Consider the following 23,981-nt stretch of genomic DNA (forward strand, 5'->3'; position numbering starts at 1 on the left):
CGCGGGGAGTCGAGAGCGCGCGCGCGCGGACGCGATGGGCGCCGCGCGCGCTGTGCTCATTCCGCGCATAAAACCCCGGTCGAAGCCGAAGACGCGGCGGCGTCCGAGAGCGGCGACTCGCGACCGCGGTGGGTGCGCGTCGTCGTCGTCGTCCGCGCCGGTCACGCCGCAGCAGTCGTGTGGCGGGTCCGATCGCCGACGCGGACGTCTCGACGGATCCGCCGCGTCCGGGGGACCCGCGACGCACCGCGCGACGCCGGCGCCGCACGTCCGCGAGCCGCTGACGCCGCTGACGCCGAACGCGCGATCCGACGCGCGCGCGACGGCGAACGCCCCGAAGAACGACACGGACGACGCGACGCGCCACAGAGAGACCGCGGCGAGGAGCGCGAGGGCGGAGGGGACGAGAGCGGTGCGCGCGGCAGTCGAAGCGGATCGCGACGGATTCGTACGCGCCGCGGTGAAGGGCTACGCGACCGCGATTCGGAAGCTGTCGACGTACGTGTCGCTCGAGCGCGACGACGCGGCGAAAGAGGGCGTGGTCGCGAAGGTGGCGCAGTACACCGCGCGTTTGGAGAGGCTGCGGGAGGTGTTGAAGATGCGCGAGGAGGAGGAGGAGGAGGAGGATGAAGACGGCGCCGACGACGACGCCGACGACGACGACGACGCCGACGACGACGATGACGCCGACGACGACGCGAAAGAGAACGATGACGGCGGAGCGAAGAAAAAGCGAACGCCGACGACGACGTTCGTCGTGAAGCCGCGTCGAGGACGGTCGGTTCGAGGGGGGGGCGCGCGGACGGGGACGGGGTCGGCGGGGGCGTTTTTGAAAAGAGAAGCGACAGCCGCCCGCGACGCCGACGCGGGAGCGGGGGAGACGTTCGCGTCCCCGGAGAAGAAAGGCGCGAGCGACGACGTCGACGTCGACGTCGCGGCGGCGGACGCGGCGACGGCGAGCGCGCCGGCGACGCCGCCGCCGCCGTCGTACGAGTCCGTCATGGCCTCGGACGCGTCTGACGCGTCTGACGACTCGGAGTTTGAACGCGGCGCGACGACGACGACGACGCGCGCGGCGAGCGCGCGCGCGTCTTCCGTCGTCGTCGCGTCCTCGTCCGAGAGTGGTTCATCGCTTTCGTCGTGGTGGTCGAGTACGGTCACGCAAATAACGCCTCATCTAGGGACGTTACGAGAGAAAACGAAGGAGACGCTCCGACCGGCGATGGAGAGACTCGCGATCGAGGCCAAGAAAACCGGCGAGCGGTTCCTCGCGGACCAGTTCCCGAGCGACGACGAGTACGAGAAGGAGTTTTTGAAGCTCGAAGCGCTCAGGAGGGAGACGGCGACGGCGTGAGTTGAAATGATTCATCATAGTTGAATCGAGTTTTGGCGGGGGGTATCCCTTTAGACCCGGTGTGTAGTTAACTACACATATTTCATCGGCGGTGTGTAGTTTACTACACGAAAACGCTCGGGTCTAAAGGGATAGGGTGGGTGCGGGCGAAGCTTCACGAGAAAGATCTTACGACGAATGCGTCGTTCTTTTCTCTTCATAACAACCTTATTACACCATCACGCGTGGTGATACGATGTCTCCTACGTGCGCGTTCGTTCGCGTCGTCCCCTCCCTTCCAACTAGTATCGCTCACTTTTTCCGCTTCGCCGCGAGCATCGCGCGGTTCTTCCGATCGAGCGCGTTCGCCTTTTCCCGCCGCGCCTTGGTCTCCTCCCGTCTCTTCGCCGCCGCCGCCGCCGCTTCCTTCGCATCCGCCGTCGCCGCCGCCGTCGCCGCCGCCGCGCTCGCGCTCGCGCTCGCGACCGAGGACGCGCGCATCGGCGCCGCGAGCGTGCGAGCGCGCGGCGGAAGAAACACCACCGGCGCGTGCGCTTGCGTATCGACCATCGCGTCTTCCTCTTCCTCCTCCTCCTCCTCCACCTCCGAGTCCGAGAGCTCTTCCATGTCGTCCGACGCGAAATCAAACGACGCCGCGTCCAGCGCGTTCGCGAGCGCCGCGAGCGACCGCCCGTCGACGGAGAGCGAGACGTTCTGATCGCCGCCGGCGGCTTCGGCTTCGGCTTCGGCTTCGACGGCGGCGGCTTCGACTTCGACGGCGACGTTCAAGTCCACGTCGGTCGTCGACGGCTCGTCGTCGTCCTCGTCGTCGACGACGGCGTAAGACACGCGCGCGTCCGACCTGAACCTCTCCGCGTCGTCGTCCACCTCGGAGTCGTCGCCCGCGTCCGCGTACCTCGACGACGACGCGTTCGTCGGGGACCCCGCGCTCGCGCTCGCGCTCGCGTTCGCGCGGGCCCCCGGGGGAAGAAGCAGCGAATCTTTCCACTCGTTGTCGAGCGCGCCCAAGGCTCGCGCCCACGACGAGTCCGCGTCGTCCTCCGCCGGCGCGGCGTCTTCCGCGGGGGGACCGTCGACGCCGGCGACGACGCCGCCGTTCAGCCTCGACGACATCGCCGCGGCGACGCGCGAGGAAATCTCAGACTTTTCCGCGCGCGGGTTCGCCTTCACCGCCTCGGTCGCCAAGCTCGACGCCAACTCCGCGATGTCGACGGGCAACCCGCCGCGAATCGCCGCCGCGTACACTTCCTCCGCGTCCACCACCGACGTCGTCGTCGCGGCGCCGCGCACCGCGGGAGTAGCGCTCTCGTAGCGCAGGTTCCGCGTCACGCCGCTCTCGAACGCTCCGCCGGCGTCCCTCTGCGGCGTGAGATCGTACGGATCCGTCCCCGCGCCGGCTTCGGAGAGAGGCGTCGGCGCCGTCGCCGCCGCGCCGCCCGGGCTCCGCGCCTCCGCCTCCGCCTCGCTCGCCGCCGACGCCGACGGCGGCGCGGAGTTGTTCGCCGCCGCGCTCGCCGCGGCGTACAGCGCGCTCGTGTTCAAATCCACGGCGGCTGCGTCTTCGCCGGAGGACGACGACGCGGGAGGCGCGCGATCGCTCAGCGCGCCGGCGACGACGGCGTCAAGGGTTCGGACCCGCGCGCCGAGCGCGCCGAGAACGTCGTCCAGGTCCTTCAACTCCGGGATGTTCGTCCGCGTCGGGAGGTTCACGCCGCTCGCGTCGTCCATCGCGGACGCTTCCGCGCGCTGCAGCGTCGCCTCCGCGACCGCAGCGGCGGCGGAGACCGCGTCCATAGCCTCGGACGTTTTCGCCAGCGACGCGAGCATCTCTCGCTCCGCCGCGCCGCTCGAAGAGCTCCCGCCGCCGATCGTCCCCGTCGCCGTCGTCGTCGTCGTCGTCCCGGTGCCGGTGGTGCCGGAGCTCGAGGAGCGCTTCTCCGCGCTCCCGAACGCGCGCGCGCGAGAGGGCGACGCGACGTCCGCGTCGTCCATCGTCGCGGAGAAAATGTTCGCGGTGTTTTCATCCGAGACGTCCACCGTGCGGTCGTAAAAGCCCCCGCCCGCGCCCGGACGCATCGACGTCTCGTCCAAGTCCAGGGATAAATTCCTCGCCATGGACTCCAGCCCCGTCGCGGTGACCTCCGTCGCGTTCGCGTCGTACTCAAACTTCCCGGGCGTGGGTTCGAGCCCGAGGAGGCCCTTCCTTCGGAGCTTCGCGCTCGCGGTGCCGACGGCTTTCGCCACGGCGGCGGCGGCGGCGGCGTCGCGGTTCCCTCCGCCCGGCGTCGCCTGCCCGGAGGAGCTCTTCGCCGCCGCCGCCGCCGCATTAATCGCGGCGTCCAGCGCGGCGTCGTCCTCGTCCTCGTTCTTGCTCTTGCGCTTGTTCGCGCTCCCCGCGCCGGCGCCGCGGCCCGCGCCGCCGCCGCCGCCGACGAAATCGTCGTCCGAGTCCGTCTCGCTGTCGTCGCTCAGCGTCTGCACGAACGTCACCGTCGCGTCGGTCGCCGGTCCCCTCGCCGCCGACCGACCGACCGACCGCGACGCCGCTGGCGCCGTCTCCCCGCGCGCGACCGCGGCGACGTCGATCCACTCCGCGCCCTCGGCGTCGTACCCCAGGTCCGCGTGCGTCTCCGCGTTCTTCGCCATGGCGATGATCTTCCGCAACGCGGCGTTGTTCTCCATCCTCTCCCTCGTCACGGCGTCGACCGCTTCCGCCTTGCCCGCGCCCTCGACGCGCCGCCATCGGTTCGCTTCCGCGTCGTCGTCGAACATGTCGTCGAACGGCTCCGCGTCGTCGAAGAACCGACGCTCGCCCGTCGCCGCCGGGGACTTGGGCGGCGGCTTCCCCGGCTCGTGCGACACGTGCGCGGCCATCATCGACTCTGGGATCCTCCCGGCGAGGATGTCCTCCGCAGCCTTCGCCGCCTCCGCGTCTTTCTTTTCCTTCGCCCACTTCCGTAGCAGCGGCGCGTGGACCATCCCGCCGCCGGCGAGGAGTTTGTCCACCTTTTCTTTGCGCTCCGCGCGGTCGAGCACTCTGAGCTCCTCTTTCAACCGTCGCATGTCCCTGTGCGCGTGGACAACCTTCGCGGCCGCGTTCGCGCGCTTCGCTTCCTTCGCCTTCTCCTTGCGAAGCTTGTCGAGGTCGTCGTCGCGGCCCTCCGCGAGCGCTTTTTCTTTCGCGAACGCCACCGAAAACGCATCCTTCGCCTTGGACGCTTCGTTTTTGTAATTCGCATCCTTCGCCGTAACGGATCTGCCCTTGACCTCGCTCGCCGCCGCCGTCGGCGCGCCCTTTCCGAGGACGTGCGCTTTGTGCTGCACGACGTATTTCCCTTGTCTGTGCGACCGTCCGATCGCGACGCCCTTGCTGTCGAAAATCAACCCGTTGAAGTGCGTCCCCTCGAACGATTTCGGGTTTTTGATCGTCAACGGCTTGGCGATGATGTCCAGCGTCTCCTTCTTGAGGTTCTCCACCAAGCACTTGCGCTCCTTCACCTTCGCCCTGGTCTCCGCGGTCCTCTCGAGGTACTCCGCCATCTCCCTCCTCGCGTCCGCCGCGAGTTTATCCGCCTTGACGCGTCTATCCCTCGCCGCGAACAGCGGCGAGTGAAGTTCGTCTCGCCGCGCGTACTCCTTCGCGAGCGCGCGTTCGAACCGCTCGAGCTCGCCCAGCGCGTCGTCGTGCTTCTCGAGCTTCTTGACGTGCTTCGCTTTCGCGAGCGGCGGCGCGAGCGACGCCGCGGCGCGCTGCGCGGCGCCGACGCCCGCGGCCGCGTTGGCGTAGTCCTCGTCCAGCTCCTTCTGCTTCGCCTCTCGCGCGCGCGTCCAACCCGCTCGGAGCTGATTCTCGAGCTCGCCGTGGTGCTCCTTGACGGAGCGCTGGAACTCTCGGACTTTGAACTTGGCCCACACCTTCTCTTGCTCGCGGACCTGCGCGAGGCGCTCAAGGCGCGTCGTCTGCGTCGCCTTCTTCAGCCTCGCGGACGCCTCCGCGGCGCCGAGTCGGTACGTCGATTTTTCCCGAACGATCTCGGACGCGCCGCGCGCGTCGTGCACGAGGCCGCCGCCGGGGGCCATGAGCGCGGCCTGGATGTCGTTCAGCGGCGGCATGTCGTTCGATGGCCACGGCGTGGACGCGCTCGCGTGCGCCATCGTGCGTGCGACGTGCGGGGAGGCGATGCCGCGGGGCGTTGTGCGCGACCGATGTCGGCAACTCCGACGACGCTCAACGGTTAAACGGCCCCAACGGCCGGCTGAGCCTATCAGGTGCGTTCTCTACACACGTTTTTCACCCATCCACCGGGTTCAATATTTGATCGCGCCCACTTTCAACTTTCCGATGAACTTAGGATATGATAGCTGAAATCATAATCAGCCACCTCGGTAAATAAAAGTAACAATGGCAGATCCTTCGGCGCGCCATGGCCGCCGCTCCGCCCGCCGCGAAGCTGTTCATCGGCGGCCGATGGGTCCCCCCCATCCACGGCGCGTCCATCCCCGTCGTGAACCCGCACGACGGCTCCACGATCGGCGCGATCGCGGCGGGAACGTCCGAGGACGTCGCGGCCGCGGCGTGGGCGGCGAAGCACGCGTTCGCGGAGTGGAGCGCCACGACGGGCGCGCACCGCGCGTCGATCCTCCGCGCGATCGCGACGGAGATCAAGAAACGCAAAGACGCGTTATCGTCCACGGAGACGAACGACTGCGGGAAGCCCCTGGAGGAGAGCGAGTGGGATATCGACGACGCCGCGGCGTGCTTCGAGTACTACGCGAGTCGATGCGAAGCGATCTTCGGATCGGCGTCCACCGCGTCCAAGCCCGTGTCGCTCCCCGACGCGTCGTTCCGAGGGACGCTCGTGAAAGAACCCCTCGGGGTCGTGGGCCTCATAACGCCGTGGAACTATCCGTTACTCATGGCGGTCTGGAAAGTCGCCCCCGCGCTCGCGGCCGGCTGCGCCGTCGTCTTGAAGCCGTCCGAGCTGGCGTCCTTAACCTGCCTCGAGCTCGCGGACGTCGCGCGCGTCGCGGGCGTCCCGCCCGGCGTTTTCAACGTGGTCACCGGCGCGGGCGCGGACGCGGGCGCGGCGGTGTGCGTCGCGCCCGGGATCGATAAGATCGCGTTCACCGGGTCGTTGGCGACGGGAAGGCGGGTCGCGCGCGCGTGCTCGGAGGAACCGAAGCCCTGCTCGCTCGAGCTCGGGGGGAAATCGACGCTCGTCGTGTTCGACGACGTCGACGTGGACGTCGCCGTGGAGTGGGCGATGTTCGGGTGTTTCTGGACGAACGGGCAGATTTGCAGCGCGACGAGCCGCGTCCTCGTGCACGAGCGCATCGCGGAGGCGTTCAAGAGGAAGTTACGCGCCGCCGTCGCCGGGATCGACGCGGGCGAGCCGCGCCGTAAAGGGTGCCGCCTCGGCCCTCTGGTCAGCGCGGGCCAGCGCGATAAGGTGTTAGCGTACATCGCGAACGGAATATCAAACGGCGTGGAGGTGCTGTGCGGGGGATGCGAACCGCCGCGAGGGAAGCACGTCCACGCGGCTGGGTACTACGTCGCGCCGACGATTTTTTGGAACGTCCCGCAGAGCGACCCGCTGTGGAAGGAGGAGATCTTCGGGCCGGTGATGTCCGTGAGGGAGTTTCGGGACGAGGACGAAGCGATCGAGATCGCGAACGACAGCGAGTACGGCCTCGCGGCGGCGGTGTTATCGAACGACGACGCGCGGTGCGAGCGAATGACGGGTCGGTTTCAGGCGGGCATCGTATGGCAACAGTGCTCGCAACCGTGCTTCGCGGAGCTGCCGTGGGGCGGAAAGAAACGCAGCGGGTTCGGGAGGGATTTAGGCGAGGACGGCATGGAAAAGTACTTGCACACGAAGCAGGTCGTGCGGTACGCGAGCGAGGAGCCGTTCGGGTGGTACCCGAGCTGTTCGAAGTTGTGACCCGCCCGCCGTCGATCATTCGATCGTTCGATCATTCTATATCATTCGATCCCTCTGTGCTTCTTGTACCTTCGCACCATGCCCAAGAACAACCGCGGGGCGTACGACCCGAGGAGGTAACGCAGCGCGAACGACGGGAGAAAACGCGTCAGCGCGGGAAGTTCCTCGACCGCGGTCAGCGTCGCCATTCGCCGGGCGTCGACGTTCTCTTTCGTCCCCTTCTCTCCGTCCTCCGCGGGCGTGACGATCCCTTTCCCGCACGTCGCGCCGCTCCCGAAATCCAGCGCGCCGGTGTTCGCGTCGTAGCTCCTGTACGCGTACGCCACCGCGCCCTTCGACGGCCAGTCTCTCTTCACGCGCAATCGCACCGTCGCCCGCATCGCCGGCAACATCGGCACCTTATACTCCGCGACGAACGCGTCTCCCTTCGCGCCGCCGTCCGCGTCGTCCGCGTCGTTCGCGACGCGTTTGAACGACGTCTCGGCGTCCCACGCGCTTCTCTCCTCGCACGTTGATAAGATCATGTCGACGTAGTCGTCGACGCCGAGTCCTAGCGCGGTGCACGTCGTCTTCGCGAGCGTCCGCCCGCGTTCCGCCGACGCCGCGGCGTCGTCTTCGGTCACTTCCGATTTCGCGGCGGCGACGACGGACGCGGCTTCGCCGGTGACGGGGACCTCCGTCCATCGTTCCGCGTCGTTCAGCATCCCCACGAGGTCGTTCAGTTCGTCGTCGAGCGTCCGGGAGAGAAGCGCGGGTGGACTCGCGGCCGCGGTGGGGGTCGATTCGTCCGCGGCGGCGGCGGCGGCGGCGGCGTCGAAGGCCGTCTTATATATCAGATCTCGTCGATCCTCTTCCTCCGACGTGGACGTCGACGCCGGCGGCCGATCGCTCTTCGTCTCGCCGACGACCTCGTCGTCGTCTTCCTCCTTCACCGCGCGCTTCGCGTCACCCTCCTCCGTCTTCGTCTCGTCCGCGGCGCCGACGACGGCGTCCGCGGCGTCGTCCTTCGCCTTCGTCAACTCGCCGTCGCGCGAGACGACGACCATGACGTCCTCATCGCGCGCGTCCGCGTCCGACGCACTCGTCTCCGGCGGCGTCGCTTCTTCCGCGTCCGCGCCGGTCGCGTGCTCGAGCGCGTCCTTGACGTCGCCGAGGTCGAACCCGTCGTCTGGCATCGCGCGCGCGCGCTCGAGAGTGCGCCCGGAGCGCGGCATCGCGTTCAAAACGACCTGCTGGACGCGACGGTTCGGACGACGCGTCGTCGTCGCGGTCGTCGCGGACTCGCGAACCGACGCGCGGGCGCCGCGCGACGTCGGCGTCCAAGCCGCCGACGCGCGCGCGCTCGCGAACGAGACGCGCATGCGAAAGAGTCCGCGCGCGACGCGAGCGCTTCCCGCGCCGCGGTATCGCGGAGGCGGCGACGCGCGCGAGACCGAGGCGACACCACGACGACGGCCAGTAGCGCGGCACGTTTTTCTCGGAAGACACGACGCGTCGCGTCGTTCGTTCCACCTTCGGTTCCTAGCTAGTAGACTATCTATGTTCTCACAGCTACGTGTTCTAGTACGTGTACTCTAACGCGCCCCGCCTCTTCGTTACGCCCGAAGCGGCGGATTGCTCGTCGGCGGCGACGGCACGTCCTCCTCGTCCAAGACGTCGCCGTCGCCGTCGACAGAGGACGGCGAGTCGCCGCCGCCGCCGTCGCCGCCGCCCCGCAACTTCAATCGGACTCTGTTCACGACATCTTTCCGTCCGCGGTCGCGCATCTCCTCGTCCTCTTCTATCGTCACGAAACGCCCTTCTTCAAGCCGTTTTATTTTTTCCTCCAACACCACGCGCGCCCGCGCCCGCGGTCGCAGAAGGTCCTCCACGCGGGAAGCCGCGTCTACGAACCGCTCCCACGCCATCACCGCCCTGTCCGCGGCTTTCCACTCGATGACCTCGACCGCGTCCGTGAGATGGAGCAGATCTTCCTTCGTCGCCGCGTCTATGTGCTCTTTCACGTCGAGCGCGGGCGCGATCGCGGTGCCGAGGTTGACGAGCGCGGCGTTGAGTCGTCGGACGGCGTGTTTGCATTCGTCCTCCGTCTCTCGCAACGCGCGTTTCGTGTCCGACACCATCGGTTCGATCGTCCCGCGATTCAGCAGGGTGTCCTCCGCGCGCGCGCGCATGGAGAAGCTGTCGTCGTATATCCGCATCGCGTCGTTCTCCATCGCGACGTCGTTTCGTTTTACTTTCGCGTCCACCGCGGTGATTTTCGAAACCGCGCGTTCCTTCGCGCGTTTCATCTCGCACCGCAAACGGCTCAGGGTCGTTCCATACAAAGCGATGTCGGGGTGGAGTTGAAAGGCGTCAGATGGAGTTGAAAGGCGTCGATGATGGGGATTGAAAGGAAGGGGTGGGCGGAGAGACACGCCGCGCAAAGTCCTTAAGGAACGGCGTTCACCACGCGAACGCGGTCGTATGGGGACCAGTGTATAGAACGCACCTCAGCGCGTCCATGACCCTGTCCTCGACCTCCGCGGCGTTCTCTTTGACGTCCTCGACGTCTTTTCTCAACTGATCGGCGACGACCGCGGACCAGTCGCGCATGTCGTGTAAATCCGCGCGCGTGGACACGTGGCGCTCTCTCATCGCCTCGAGACCATCCGCGTCCTCTCTTTCGCCGCCGCCGCCGCCGCTCGAAGGCGTCGTAGATAACGCATCATTCTCGGCGGGCGTTTTCTTCACCGACGAACCCCGACGAATCCCGATGTGCGTCAAAAGCAACCGCAGATGCTCCGGCACCGCCCTCGAGACGTGGTCGTTGAACGCCGCGCGCGTCGTTCGATGCGCGCACCCGTACCGAGCGTACCCGCACTCGATCGCAACCTCCGGACACGACGTCGCGTCGTGCGCGTCGCGTCGCGTCACGTGCACGCGCATCCCACACCGCGCGCAGGAGAAGAACCGATCGTTGCACTTCGCCTCGTGTGCTCCCGCGCGTCTCAGCGCGAAGTGTTGGTGGCACCACTTGCACTGCGTCGGTTGGTACTGGCACACCGCCTTGTGCGCTTTCATTTTCCGCCGCGGGAGGACGACGCCGCACGAGTCGACGCGATACGAACCGTCGCGTGTGGAATACGAAGCGCCGGCGTCGTCTATGAACCCGCAGACGATCTGCTCGTGCGGGCACGTCTCCAAGTGCGCGTCCGCGTCGATTCGTTTCCCTCGCCACGTGCACTTCTTCGTCGGGCATTCGAACGGTCGCTGGTCGCACAGCTTGGCGTGATTTTTCGAATACCGAGCCATTATCTTACGATGACACCCGGGGTGGACGCAGGACACGGCTCTTCGATCGCACTTCGTCCTGTGGTCCTGAACCTCGCGTCTGCGAATCCGCACCGGGCAGCACTCCGCGGGGTTCGCGTTGTTCGGGAAGCCGCAGATCGTGATCTCGTACGCGCAGTCCTTCTCCGTCGATTTCCTGTCCACGAGCCGCCCTTGGTCCGGGCACCCGCCGCGGTCGAGCCGCCACAACAGCCCGCCGTTCCTGTGTTTCGACGCCCTGAGCGCGTGGCGGCACAACACGCGAAGCCCGGCTATCGCGCGCGTCGTCTGCGGGTCATCCGGCGCGTGTTGACCGACCGAGATACCCTTCGCGGCGCACAGACAGTTTCGACAGACGACGCCACGGCCGTTGGCGCCGCGATCGGAGAGGTCGACGACGGGCTCCCACGCGACGTCTTTGCACAGGTTACACAGCACGCTCGTCGGCGGCGGCGTCGCGAACGCGGTCGGAGCTTTCATCCCTTCCGTGTAGTTTCTCGAGAGATAGCACGTGTCCACGAGACCGGCGCTTCTTCGATCGTCGTCGTCTTCTCCCTCCGCGGCGGCGTCGCTACGACCCCCCGGCGCGGTGAGCTTGCACAACGGGAGCTGGTCTCCGTTCCACTTCGTCTCCGGTTTCCGTAACCGGTGCGGGTGCACGCCGCCGTTCACGGCCATCGCGCTTCGAACGAGATGGTCGTAGTGTTTGGTGATCTCGACGTCGGTCATCCTCTGCGCTTCCGTGGCCAAGTGCACGGACCGCTGCGACCGGTCCGTGGAGCGTCCGTCGAGTCGCCCGAACGCGTCTTCTTTCGGCGTCTCCGGGGTGTCGATCCGCCCGGGGGTCCCGACGCGCGTGGACGGCGTCGACGGCAATGTCGACCGCCCCGGGGAGTACGTCGTGTACGAACCCGACCCGCCGCTCGTCGTCGTGAGCGCAAACCCGCTCTTCCGGCTGGACGACCGGCGCGACCGCTGGGACGTCTGCCGCGACAATCCGCCGCCTAATCCAACGCTGCCGCCGCCTCGCTTCTCCCCGCCGCGCATGTGCGAAGGCAGCGCGTCGCCGTCGTCGCGCGCGTCGTCGTCTTCGTGCCACTCCGCGCTGCCGTCGCTGCGAACGCTCATACTCCGATGCGTGCCCCCGCCCCAACCGGAGACGCTCGAAGCCAACGAATCCCGAGGCGGCGCAGCGTAAAACGCGCCGCCGCCGACGGCGCGCGCGGCTCGTATCGCCCGCATCGCCGCCGCCGCCGCGGACATCCCGCCGCGCTGCGACGCCGTCGCGAGCTCGCCGTCGCCGATCCACGCGGCGTCGCTTCCCGTCGTCTCGCGCATGAGATCGTTTCGCCCCGCGGCGCCGTCAACGTCCGCGCCGGCGCGTTCCGCGCGCTCGCGCTCGCGCTGCCGCCGCGCGCCCGCGCGGACGATGCCCGCCAGCGAGAGCCTCGACGCGGAGGCGTCGTCGTCGTCGTCGTCGTCGTCCGCGGCGACGGCGGTGCCGAACCCGAACCCGCGGGAGTCGCGGGAGTCGCGCGACTGCGACGACCTGGCGACGCTTCGACGCGCCGTCGCGACGGACGCGCGCCCGGCGACGCCCCATCGCCCGGCGTTGAGCGCGCTGCTCGAGAACGGGCCCGCGGGGGCTTCGTCCGCGCGCGGCGCCGGCGCGAGGTTGCGGGCTCGGGAGGAGTACCGCGGCGGCGGCGGCGGCGGCGGCGCGGGCGGGGATTCGCGGGGCGCGTCGTTCGCGTCGTCGTCGTCGTCGAAGACGTCGTCGTGCGTCCGCGACGTCCGCGACGTGTCCGGGACCGTGCTCTCGTAGTCCGCGAAGTCCGCGTCGTTCTCTCTCGCTTCCTGAAGCTTCCGCGCGTAGTACTCTCTCGTCTCCGGATCCTCGGGGCGCGGCGGGAGCTTCAGGCTGAGGTTCGGCGGCGGGCCTTTCGGCGGCATCGCGTCGCGTCGCGTCGCTCTTTCGGGTGCCGATGCGATGCCGCGCCGCTCCGTCGCCGATCGAATCGAATCGACCTCCGCGCGACCGACCGACGCTCTACGTCCACGTCGCGACGCTCGAGACGGCGCGCATATCGAACGCGGGCTCGGACGGTATCGCGAGCGCGCGGAGGGGGGGAGGCGCGACGTCCGCCCGCGCGTCCTCTGCGATGTGGCTGCGGCGCGCGCGCCCTCGGAAGAGGAGAAGCACCTGACTGGACTTCTTCAAACGGCTAAAACTAACAACGCTCTACGTGTACATACAGGCTGCCGTCATCGCAGATCCGCGAGCAGCGCGGAGAGACCGTCCGCCGCGCGCGCTCGCACGCCCTCTATCACCCCCTTCATCGCGTACCTCACCACCGCGTCCTCCATCGCGTCCACGTCGCGCTCGACGTCCACCCCGGGAGGAAGCGCGGCGCCGCGCGCGTGCGCTCTGAGGTACCGCTCGAGAAGGAACACGCCCGCCTCCGGCGTCCGCAACGCCTGAGGGTCGAGGGTCCGCGCGAAGCGACGAACGTCGGGGTGGAGTTGAAAGGCGTCAGAAGCGGAGTTGAAAGGCATCGCGGCGTGTAGGGATTGAGACCATCGAGGGACCCTGGGCGGAGAGTGACGAACGACGGGAGAGAAAGTCCTTAAGGATCGGCGTTCACCACGCGAACGCGGTCGTATGGGGACCGGTGTAGACGTGAACGCGCCTCGTGGACGCGCGCGACGCGCGTCGCCGCCGCCGCCGCGACGTCGTGGTCGCCGCGCGCCGCGAGCGAGCCGATCAGGTAGGGGAGCGTCGTTAAGCGCGCGTGCGGGGCGGACTCCAACGCCCGCACCGCCGCGCGGTGCAGCACGCGCGCGGCGGCGTCGCTGGACGCGCCGCCGCGATCGCCGCCGCCGCCGAAAGGTTTCGCTTTCGACGACGAAAAGAAATCCGCGCGCAACAGCGACGTCGAGAGCGCGAGGTCGCACGCGGACGGATCCTCGGCGACGACGGCGGCGGCGGCGGCGATCGCGTCGGATCGAACGGAATCGTAGGGAAGAAGTAACGCAACCTTAGCGGCGGTTATTACGTCCCCGGAAGACGTCACCGCGGCGACGAGGTCGCGCGCGTCCGTCTCGGAGACGAGACAAGCGGCGTTCCTTTTCCCAGCCGCCGCGGGCACGGGCGCCACCGCCGCGACCTCCGGGGCGTCGACGTCGACATCGCCCCACCCGTCGCCCCAATCCTCGTCGTCGTCGTCGCCACCTTCTTCTTCCTTGTCTGGCTCCTCTGCCGCGACGACGACGCTCGCCTCGCCGGCCGCGCGCCGCGCGAGAAGATCGAGCAACGCGCGCCGCGACGCCACCCCTCCGACGGCGGCGGCGCGCAACGCGTCGACCCAGCATTCGCGCAGCGGCGGCGACGACGACGACGACGACGACGCGCCCTCGCCCTCGCCCTCGCCCTCGTCGACGTCGTCGCGTTTCGCCCACGGCGCGGAGGACTCCCACAGCGTCAACACGCCCGCGAGCGCATTCAGGGCGCCGGGATCTTCTTCCACGTCGGACGCCTTCAACAGCGCGGCGAAGCGTCTCGTCGCCGCGGCGAGCGTGGACACGGACGCCTCAGGGTCGTTCCATACAAAGCGATGTCGGGGTGGAGTTGAAAGGCGTCGTGGGCGGGGATTGAAAGGGAGGGATGATCGGAGAGACGCGCCGGGCAAAGTCCTTAAGGATCGGCGTTCACCACGCCGACGCGGTCGTATGGGGACCAGTGTATAGAACGCACCTCGTCGACGACCGCGTCGGTCTCGGCGGGAAGACGCAGGGACGACAACGCGGCGCTCGTGCGCATCGCGAGGACGCGGAACGCGCTATCGCTCGTGTCCCAGACGGCGCCGTCGTCTTCTTCTTCTTCTTCCTCTTCGGGTTCGGGTTCCGGTTCGGCGGCGGCTTCCGCGGCGGCGGCGGCGTCTTCGGCGGCGGCGTCTTCGGCGGCTTTCGCGTCCGCGGCGGCCTCGGCGGCTTTTCGCTCCGCGTCCGCCTTCGCGCGCTTCTCTTCTTCCTCGCGCTTCGCTCTCTCCGCGGCCGCCTTGGCCTCCGCGGCGGCTTTCTCTTTCTCTTTCTCTTTCTCTTCCGCCGCGCGCGCCTCCGCTTCCGCTTTCGCCTTAGCTTCCGCTTCGGCCTTTGCTTTCGCCTTCGCGGCGGCGGCGGCGGCGGCCTCCGCCTCCGCCTCCGCTTTCGCTTTCGCTTTCGCCTTCGCTTCTTCATTCGCCCTGGCGTCCGCTTCCGCTTTGGCTTTCGCTTCCAGCGCGGCTGCCTCTGCCTTCGCTTTCTCCTCCTCCTCCGCCGCCTTCGCCTTCGCGTCCGCTTCAGCCTTCGCCTTCGCCGCCGCTTTCTCCGCGTCGGCTTTTTTCCTCTCCGCCTCCGCCTCCGCGGCGGCGGCGGCGGCGGCGGCGGCGCGCGCCTCCTCCGCGGCTCTCTTCTCTTCTGTCGCTTCCGCGTCAGCCTTTGCTTTCGCCTCGGCTTCGGCTTCGGCTTCGGCTTTCGCTTTCGCTTTCGCTTCGGCTTCGGCTTTCGCTTTCGCTTTCGCTTCGGCTTCGGCTTTTGCTTTCGCGGCCGCGTCGGCAGCCTCCGCCTCTGCCTTTGCATTCGCAGCTTTCGCTTCCGCCTCAGCCGCCGCTTTAGCATCCGCCGCTTCCTTCGCGGCTTTCGCTTCCGCCTCAGCCGCAGCTTTCGCGGCTTTCGCGGCAGCTTCGGCCTCGGCTGCCGCTTTCGCTTTCGCCGCGGCTTCCTCGTCAGCTTTCCGCTTCGCCTCGGCCTCGGCCGCCGCCGCCGCTTCAGCCTCAGCCTTCTTCCAAGCGTCGGCGTCAGCCTTCGCTTTCGCTTTCGCGGCGGCTTCAGCCTCGGCTTTCGCTGCGGCTTCTTCCGCGGCGGCTTCACGCTTCGCCTCCTCGGCGGCTTTACGCTTCGCCTCCTCGGCGGCTTCACGCTTCGCCTCCTCGGCGGCTTCACGCTTCGCCTCCTCGGCGGCTTTACGTTTCGCTTCAGCCTCAGCTTTTCGTTTCGCTTCAGCCTCAGCTTTTCGTTTCGCTTCAGCCTCAGCTTTTCGCTTCGCTTCCGCCGCCGCCGCCGCTTCAGCCTCGGCCTTCTTCTTAGCGTCCGCTTTCGCTTTCGCCTTCGCGGCTTTCGCGGCGGCTTCGGCCTCGGCTTTCGCTTTCGCTTTCGCGGCGGCTTCGGCCTCGGCTTTTCGCTTCGCCTCGGCCTCGGCCGCTTCGGCTTTCCGCTTCGTCTCCTCCTCCTCCGCCGCCGCCGCCGCCGCCTCGGCTTCCGCCTTCGCCTTCGCCTCCGTCTCCGCCTTCTTCTTCTTCGCGTCCGCGTCCGCGTCCGCTTTCGCCTTCGCCTTCGCCTTCGCCGCGGCGGCTTTCTTCGCGGCGAGCGCCTTCTCGCTCTCGAACGCGCTCACTTCGCCCAACAAATCGAGCGCGACGTCGCGCGCGTACCGCGACGCGTCGCCGCCGGCGAATCTTTCAAGCGTCTCGAACGCGGCGCCGCGAATCGATGCGAGCGCCTTCGCGTACCCCTCGCGCGACAGCCTCGTCGCCTTGACCTCGCCGTGACGCGCGGGGGCGTCTCGTAGGGTGCCGAGGAATATATTTCGTAACGTATCCGCTGCGGCAGTTTCATCCGCGACCGTTTCCGTGGAAGACAGCGCGCGAAGCGCGCGGTCCAACGCGGCGGCGACGACGCTCGCGACGTCCACGCCGCCGCCGCCGTGCCCTTCAATCTCGCTAGCGAGATCCGCGAACGCGGCGACGTACCGCAGCGAAACGCCGCCGCTCGCGACCCACGCACACGCGATATCACGCAGCGAAGGGTCGTACGGCGTCGACGGCGAACGCGCGGCGCGGTCGAGCGCGGCGACGTCGGTCGTCGACGGCGTCGCGTCCGCGGCGGCGGCGGCGAGCGAAAACCGCGCGAGCGACGTCTTCAGCGCCCCCGCGCGCTCGCCGCCGACGCTCTCGAGAAGCTTCACCCCCGCGGTGATCGCGGCGATCTTGAGCTCGACCGCGGCGGACGCGTTGAACGACGACGACGACTCGGGTCGCGGCGGTTCGCATCCATCCCTCGCGAGAGGATGCGAACCGTCCAACGCGGCGAAGGCGACGACCGCGAAGAGATCCGCGGGCGCGAGCGACGGCAGCGCCTCGCCCACCGCGGCCCACCGCTGCTCCGGGGTAGAGGACTCGCACTCCAGCGTCGCGACCGCGGCGGCGAGGTAGACTCTGTGCGAGGTCATCCCGAGCGCGGAGTGGCTCGGAGGGAGGAGCGTCACCGCGCGCGCGAGGTCGTTCACGGCTTGACCGGGGAACCGAAGTCGCCCGTCGCGAACGGCTTCCGTCGCGATCGCGGTCGCGACCGCGGTCGTGGCCACCGACGCGGTCGTTCCGGCCGGAACGCGCGCGCTCTCGTCGAAGAACGACCCGAGGGGAAAGTTTGAAGTCGCGCCGTGAAGCGCGCGCGCCGCCGCCGCCGCCGCCGCCGCCGTCGCGGCGGCGTCCTTGTCGCCCGCGGCGGCGAGCGCGGCGCTCAAGAAATCGAAATATCCGCCGAACGCGGCCCCCGACGACGGTAACGCCTCCCACGCGTGCGTTTTCAGACCCTCGATCGCGCGCTCCGGGTTCTTCCCGAACGCGCCCACGATGGCATCCCGCGCCTTCGAATCCTCGTCACCGCGAACGACGCCGCCGGTCGCGTCGGAGAGCGTCCCCGCCGCCGCGGCGACGGCGACGGCGACGGCGACGGCGACGGCGACGGCGACGGCGACGGCGTCCCCGTCCCCGCCGTATCTCGACGAAAACGCCAACGCGGTCTCTACCAAATCCCCGCGCGCTCTCGCGAACGCGACGATCGCGCGCGCGCGATACCCGTTCCCCGACGCCGCGTCGTCCGCGACGAACGCCGCGACGTCGATATCTTTCGGGACGTGCGCGTGGAGCCACGCCGCGTCCGCGCGCGTTTTCAAACCCGCCGCGCACCGCGCGAATCCGACGCGCGTCGCTCTCTTCTCCTCGTCGTCGTCGTCGAGCTCGTCGTTCTCGGCGAAGGCCGCCGCGAGGTCGAGCGCGTCGCGTCGTAACGCGTCGCGGTCGTCGCCGTCGCGACGCGCGCGGCGAAGCGCGTGCGCGCGCGCGCCGAGCCGCAGCGCGTCCGTCTCCCCGATCCCGTCTCTCCCGTTTACTTTGTCCTCTCCATCCGCGCCGCCGCCACCGCCGCCGCCGCCGCCGCCGCGGGTCCACGCGTCGACGACCGCCGACACCGACCGCGACTGCCGCAGGTTGACGAGCATCCCCAGCGCGACGTGCGCCCACGCCGGCGCGTTCGACCCCGCGGCCTCGGCGGCCGCGTGCGTCTCCGCGTTGATCGCGGCGACGTCCGCGGGAGAAGAAGGAGACGAACGCCGCGTCCCGCCGCCGACCGCCGCGTTCGCGACGGCGGCGGCGGCGCCGGCGTCAAATACGATCGGCGTCGTCGCGTCGTCCGTCGCCGCGACGCCGCGCAGTCCAAGTCCGTACGCCAGCGCGACGGACGCCTTCGCGGCGTCGCCAGCGCGCCAGGTGGCGACCGCGTCGTGAAGCGCGACGAGCGGCCCGCGGACGAACGCGCGCGTCTTCTCGTCGCGTCGCGCGATGGCGACTTGGCGATGGATACGAAGCGACGAATGTCGGGGTGGAGTTGAAAGGCGTCATCAGGTGGAGTTGAAAGGCGTCGAGGGCGGGGATTGAAAGCGAAGGGTGGTGGGCGGAGAGACACGCCGGGAAGAAAAGTCCTTCAGGATCGGCGTTCACCCCGCCGACGCGGTCGTATGGGAACCAGTTTGATGAGAACGCACCTTCGGGCCCGGCGACGCGCGTCCACGCGGCGGACTCGCGGTCGTCGAGCTCGCGTCTTCGCCCCGCGCGCGTCCGAGGCGTCCCAGGCACCCCCGCGGCGGCGACGAGGCGGTCGGACTCGAGCGATTGCCACAGCGATAAGATGCCCGCGACGCGGTCGGGAGGGCAGTGCGTCAGCGCGAAGGAGAGGAGCCGTCGTGCGTCGTCGTCCGCGTCGTCGTCGTCGTCGTCGTCGTTCGAACCGCCGAGCATCGCGACCGCGACGTCGTGCGCGACGTCCCACGCGTCCGCGTAGTTCGCGGTCACGAGAGCGACCGTGGCGTTCGCCGCGGCGGCGACGTCGCCCGCGTCCATCGCCGCGCGCGCGCACGCGCGCGTCGCCAAAAGCCGCGTCGTCTGTTTCCGGCTCCGGCGCTCTCGCCCTTCGGCGCCTTCCCCAGCTCGCGTCGCCGCCTCCGCGATCCAGCACAGCTCGTCCACCCTCGCGTACGCGGGCGCCGCCGCCTTCGCCTTCGCCTTCGCGTCGCCGCCGCCTCTCAAGCACGCGCGCACGATCTCCATCGGATCGCGGATCTTCGTCAGTTCGAGCGGCGCGATCGACACGCCGAACGACGGAAGCGCGCGAACGAGACGAAGCGACGCGCGCGCGTCGTCGAGCTCAGTCATCGCGTCTGCGGCCGCGTCGTCGTCGGCTTCGCCGCTAATGGTCGTCGTCGTCGACGTCGGCGCACATCGCAGCACCGCGTCCGCTTGCGACAACGCCGCCTCGTCGCTCGCGTCGGACGCGGCGAACAGCGCCTCTCGCGCGGCGTCGACGACGATCCGCGACGCGCGTTTGGAGGCAATCGCGGGCGGCGCGTCGCCGCCCGCGCCGCCGCCGCCGAGGTGGCCGGTCGCGACGCCGACGCCCGCGGCGCCGAGCTCGACCGCGGCTTGCCCTAACCCGCCGACGATCCCACCCACGGCGCGCGCGATGTTCGATGGCGTCGGACCGCCAGCAGCGCCGCGGCCGCGAACGACGCCGCCGACGGCTTGACCGACGCGACCGGCGAACGCCGTCGCGACGCCGCCGGCGACGGAGACGAGCTCCCCGGCGGCTTGGCCCGCGACCGCGCCGACGGCGTCCCTGACGCTCACGTCAGCACGCGCGGCGGCGACGTTAGTGGTAGTGTTAGTGTTGTGAGTGGCGTGACTACCCTCTCGAGCGTCGGACGACGCGGCGGACGCGGAAGCGCCGGCGGCGGCGTCGTCGCCGTCGTCGTCGCCGTCGCCGTCGGAGAAGACCTTCGACAAAATTCTTCGCGCGAGCGGCGACCGCTCCGCGCCGCCGCCGATCCGTAACAGCGCGCACAGCAACTCCGCGGCGGCGTCTTCCCTGCTAAAGTGCTCGCCGAAGACGCCGTCCGGTCCCGCGAGCGACGCGAGGTCGCGCCACAGCGCTCTGGACCACGCGTGCCCGCGGTCGTCCGCGAACGCTCGAAACGACGCGGGACCGCCCGCCGATTTCTTCGCGCGCATCGCCGACGTCCCCTCCCGCGTCGCGCGCGCGACGAACCGCTTCACGAGGTCCATCGCGGCGTCGCGCTCGGCGGCGGCGGCGGCGAGCGCGGCGAACGTCGTCGGCATCCCCCGGGACGCGAACACGCGCATCGCGAGCGCGCGAGAGAGCGCGGTCCGCGCGGCGGGCGTCTCAGGGTCGTTCCGTCGTTCAAAGCGACGTCGGGGTGGAGTTGAAAGGCGTCAGACGGAGTTGACAGGCGTCGCGGGCGGCGATTAAAATCAAATCAAGGGGTGGACGGAGAGAAACGAACGACGGGAAGTATAGTCCTTAAGAAACGAACGACGTGCACCACGCGGACGGGGTCGTATGGGGACCAGTGTACAACAGAACGCACCTCAGCCGCGGACGGAGGGAGCGCGCTCAACGCCGCCGCGAGCGCCGCCGCCGTCTCGGCGTCGCCGCGGCGGCACGCCGCGGCGGAGGCCGCGGCGGCGTCCGCGAGTCCCTCGTCGCCGCCCAGCGCGTCGCGCGCGGCGGCCGCGGCCGCGGAGGAGTCGTCCGCGTCGTCGCGCAACCACTCGATCGCGCGGTGGAACGCGCGCACGTCGCCGCGACGAACGACGGAGACGAGCCAGTCTCGCAACGCGGCGCCGGCGTCGCCGTCGCCGTCGCCGTCGTCGGATAAGACCCCGCCTCTGACCGCAGCCTCGAGCGCCGCGCGCGTCGTCTCCGCGTCGCTCTCGCCGGAGACGTCCGCGAGCACCGTCGCGAGCCGCGCGCTCGTGGACGCGCGGGCGTACGCCGCGAACGACGCGGACCACAACGACGCGCGCCGCGCGGTGTTTCGTCGAGCGCCGCCGCCGCCGTCGTCGTCCGACGCGTTCCCCGCCGCGCGTCCGCCGCCGTCGCCGTCGTCGTCCGCGTTCTCCGACGCATTCGCGTACGCGTCCGCGCACTCCGACGGCGCGGGCGGCGTCGCGGCGTACACCGCGGCCGCGATCTCGCTCGCGCGACGCGCGCTCCGCTCCAAATCGCTCTCGGAGTCCCCCGCGCCATCGTCGTCGTCGGCGGCGGCGGCGGCGGCGTCGGCGGCGAGCGATAAAAGCGCCGCGGCGTTCGCCAACGCGCCCGCGCTCACGTCCATCGCCGCCGCGCGCGTCGTCGCCCACGCCGCGACACCCCCCGGGACGCTCGCGCACGCGGGCGACCACGGTCTGCGCATCGCGGCCATCGCTTCCGTGGCGTCCAAGAGCCACGCCGCGGAGGGGTACGCGCCGGCGACCGCCATCGCGGCGTCGGAGACCCCCGCGCGCTCGGCGAGCGCTCTCAATGTCAAAGTCGACGTCGCGTCGCCGCCGTCGTCGCGTTCGCGTTCTTCCTCCGCGAGCAACGCGTCCTTCGCCGCCGTCGTCTCCGAGGTCTCGTCCGCGGCCGCGCGCGTCCCGCGCGCGGGCGGCGGCGGCGCGGCGTCGGCCCACGGCGACGACCACGGCAGCAGCGCTTCGTACTCGCGCGGCGGCGTCGTCTCGGGGAGCGCGTCGAGGACGTCCAACAAGCCGCGCGCGGCCGCGCGCGGGTGCCGACGCATGATGAGCTCCGCGCACCGCGCGTCGCCTCTGGACGCGAACGCTCGCGCGGCGTCCGTTACCGACACGTCGCGGAAGGCTTTCCACGCGACCGGGGAGTGGTTCCCGAGGTGGATCGCGTGAAGCGTGTCTAAGCGATCGAGCTGCGCGAGGAGAACCAGACGCACGCGATGCCACCACGACCACGTCGTCGGCGGTGGCGGCGGCGCTTTTTTCCCGTCCGACTCCGCGTCGTCTTCTTTCTCGTCTCTGACGCCGCTTCGCCGTTTTCCGGCGGCGTGCTTCTCCGTCTCTCGCAGACCGTGCACGATGACGACGCGCTGCTGCTCGTAACTCTCCGCGACCGCGACGACGCACTGCGCGGTCGCCCACGCTTTATCCGACACTTTACTCAACGCGTCGTGTATCGACTCGCGACCGGGCGTGGACGCGAGCCACCGCGCTTTGTGCACGTCGTCCGCGTCGAGCCCGCGCGCCGCCGCGAGCGACGCCGCGACGCCCCACTCCTCCGCGTCGAGGTGCGCCTGAAGCATCTCCTGCGGCGTCCGCGCGTTGATCGTCGCGAGGCGCCAGCGCGTCGTCGAGGTCGTCGTCGTCGTCGTCGACGACGACGACGACGACGACGCCTCGGGCGGCGGGGTCTCGAGGACGACGACCCGCTCGCCGCCGCCGCCGCCGCGCGCGCACGCCGCGAGACTCGGGGCGCCCTCGAACGTCTCCGCTTTCGACCCCAACGCGTTCCGCATCTCCGGTATCGTCGACACCGTGACGTCGCCGTCGACGCGCGCGATCGCGAGCGCGTCGCGGGACCACCACGCGATCGAGCAGCACCCCGAGTCCGCCGCCGACGCCGCGAGCGCGACGGGTTCCAACGTCATCGCCGCGGCGGCGGCGGAAGACGCCCCCGCGAGACGCGCGGCGTCCGCGCGCCACACGTGGAGCGCGCCTTCCGGGTCGACCACCGCGACGTGCGCGCGGCGCGCGTCTTCGACGTCGGCGGCGTCGTCGTCGTCGTCGTCGCATCGAAACGCGACGGCGCACGACGGCGGGGGGACGCCGAGGAGGTATCCCACGAGACCGCTCGCGCCGCCGCCGCCGCCGACGCCGCCGCCGACGGGTCCGCCGCCGCGGCTCGCCGTAAACGCGATCGGCACGAGAAACTCGTCGTCGTCGCCGCCGCCGTACCTCCACACCCCCACGCCAACGCCACCCCCCTGGTCGCCGCGTCCCGCGACGATCAGCAGACGTCGTCGCTCGTGCCATTCCATCCCGAGCGGCGAAGAAAACGACGCGCCGGGGAGCGCGCTCGACCGCCGCTTCTCGACGCCCTTCTTCTCCGACAGTAGGGTCCGACATTCTCCGACATTCTCGTCCGACACCTCCACGCCGCCGTCCACGTCGACGTCGCGCACGCGCTGCGCGTGGAACGGCCCCGCGCATCGACGCCTGTGCGCCCTCCCCGCGTCGCCCGTCGCGCGTCGCGGGTTCGCGCCGGCGACGACGACGAGCGTCCATCCCCCGCCGCCGGCGACGGCGGCGAGCGCGACGCCCGCCACCTCCCCGCGCGCGCCCCGAGGTCGACTCCGGCCGCGCTGCGTGTGCGCGAGCCGCCCGACGCGCGTGACGACGTGGACGTCGCCGCCGCGCGTCGCGACCGCGAGCGCGGAGCCGTCGGCGGCCCACGTCGCGTGCGTCGCCGACGTCGACGCGCCGCGGTCGCCGTCGAGCTCGCCTGGCGCCTCGAACGCGCCGAGCAGCCGCTCGAAGTCGTCCTCGTCCCTGAACGTGCGCGTCGTGGACCCGGCGACGACGGCCACCTCCGCGCCGCGTTTCGATGCGGCGAGTATCGGCCGGCGGCGGGCGTCGAGCGCGCGGGAGGACGTCGCGCGCGATGCCGACGAGAGCGACGCGCGCAGCGCGGCGCGTGCGGTGAAACTCGCGCCGCGGTAGACCGCGCCCGCGGCTTTCCACGTCAGCTCGGCCGCGCGTCCAGCGAGCGTCGGCGTTGAAGCGTCTTTGGGCTCGTCGTCGCCGGCGCTTTCGTCGCGCGTTCCCGGGACGACGCGTCGCTGAGAGGAGGAGGAGGCGTGGAGGGGATGGGGGACGTCGCCGTCAGGATTGGATTGGTTTTCTATTAGGCACTGCGAGGGCACGAGTATCAGATCTCGGGCGGACGTCCGAGCGCGACCGAGACACACCCGATCGCGAACGCCGCCTCCCGCCGCCTCCTCGTGCTCCGCGTGGAGGTACACCTCGTAGAGGAGCGCGTCCTGGCTCCCCATGGCGCCGACGCGACCGCCGCGCGCGTGCCAACCGCGCGGCGCGGCGTTCAAATGCTGACACTCGAAAAAATGACGACGCGACGCGACGTCCGAGAAATATACTGAATCCATCAGATCCGCTGATGACTCGCTCGTCGCGCGTCACACC

The 23,981-nt window shown here is 69.9% G+C and overlaps 5 protein-coding genes across 5 annotated transcripts; 1 reads left to right on the forward strand and 4 right to left on the reverse strand.

The window, feature by feature from the left end:
* Positions 1 to 1,645: 1,645 nt before the first annotated feature.
* On the reverse strand, positions 1,646 to 5,509 carry MICPUCDRAFT_54183 (uncharacterized protein; the record flags this gene model as incomplete). Its single annotated transcript, XM_003064432.1, has 1 exon — positions 1,646 to 5,509. One exon carries the CDS (start codon positions 5,507 to 5,509, stop codon positions 1,646 to 1,648), a length of 3,864 nt encoding a protein of 1,287 aa, XP_003064478.1.
* A 269-nt stretch (positions 5,510 to 5,778) lies between these two features.
* MICPUCDRAFT_23534 (uncharacterized protein) lies at positions 5,779 to 7,296 on the forward strand (the record flags this gene model as incomplete). The annotated part of the gene is made up of 1 exon (XM_003064263.1): positions 5,779 to 7,296. One exon carries the CDS (start codon positions 5,779 to 5,781, stop codon positions 7,294 to 7,296), a length of 1,518 nt encoding a protein of 505 aa, XP_003064309.1.
* Positions 7,297 to 7,444: 148 nt separating this feature from the next.
* MICPUCDRAFT_54185 (uncharacterized protein) lies at positions 7,445 to 8,510 on the reverse strand (the record flags this gene model as incomplete). The annotated part of the gene is made up of 2 exons (XM_003064433.1): positions 7,445 to 7,460; positions 7,558 to 8,510. The coding sequence occupies 2 exons, from the start codon at positions 8,508 to 8,510 to the stop codon at positions 7,445 to 7,447; spliced, it is 969 nt and encodes a 322-aa protein (XP_003064479.1).
* A 381-nt stretch (positions 8,511 to 8,891) lies between these two features.
* On the reverse strand, positions 8,892 to 9,584 carry MICPUCDRAFT_54186 (uncharacterized protein; the record flags this gene model as incomplete). Its single annotated transcript, XM_003064434.1, has 1 exon — positions 8,892 to 9,584. One exon carries the CDS (start codon positions 9,582 to 9,584, stop codon positions 8,892 to 8,894), a length of 693 nt encoding a protein of 230 aa, XP_003064480.1.
* Positions 9,585 to 9,738: 154 nt separating this feature from the next.
* MICPUCDRAFT_49175 (uncharacterized protein) lies at positions 9,739 to 23,833 on the reverse strand (the record flags this gene model as incomplete). Its single annotated transcript, XM_003064435.1, has 6 exons — positions 9,739 to 12,501; positions 13,305 to 14,195; positions 14,360 to 18,267; positions 18,464 to 20,153; positions 20,360 to 23,620; positions 23,750 to 23,833. The coding sequence occupies 6 exons, from the start codon at positions 23,831 to 23,833 to the stop codon at positions 9,739 to 9,741; spliced, it is 12,597 nt and encodes a 4,198-aa protein (XP_003064481.1).
* Positions 23,834 to 23,981: the final 148 nt, after the last annotated feature.

Source organism: Micromonas pusilla (assembly GCF_000151265.4).
Source record: "Micromonas pusilla CCMP1545 genomic scaffold MICPUCscaffold_17, whole genome shotgun sequence".
Classification (NCBI taxonomy): domain Eukaryota; kingdom Viridiplantae; phylum Chlorophyta; class Mamiellophyceae; order Mamiellales; family Mamiellaceae; genus Micromonas; species Micromonas pusilla.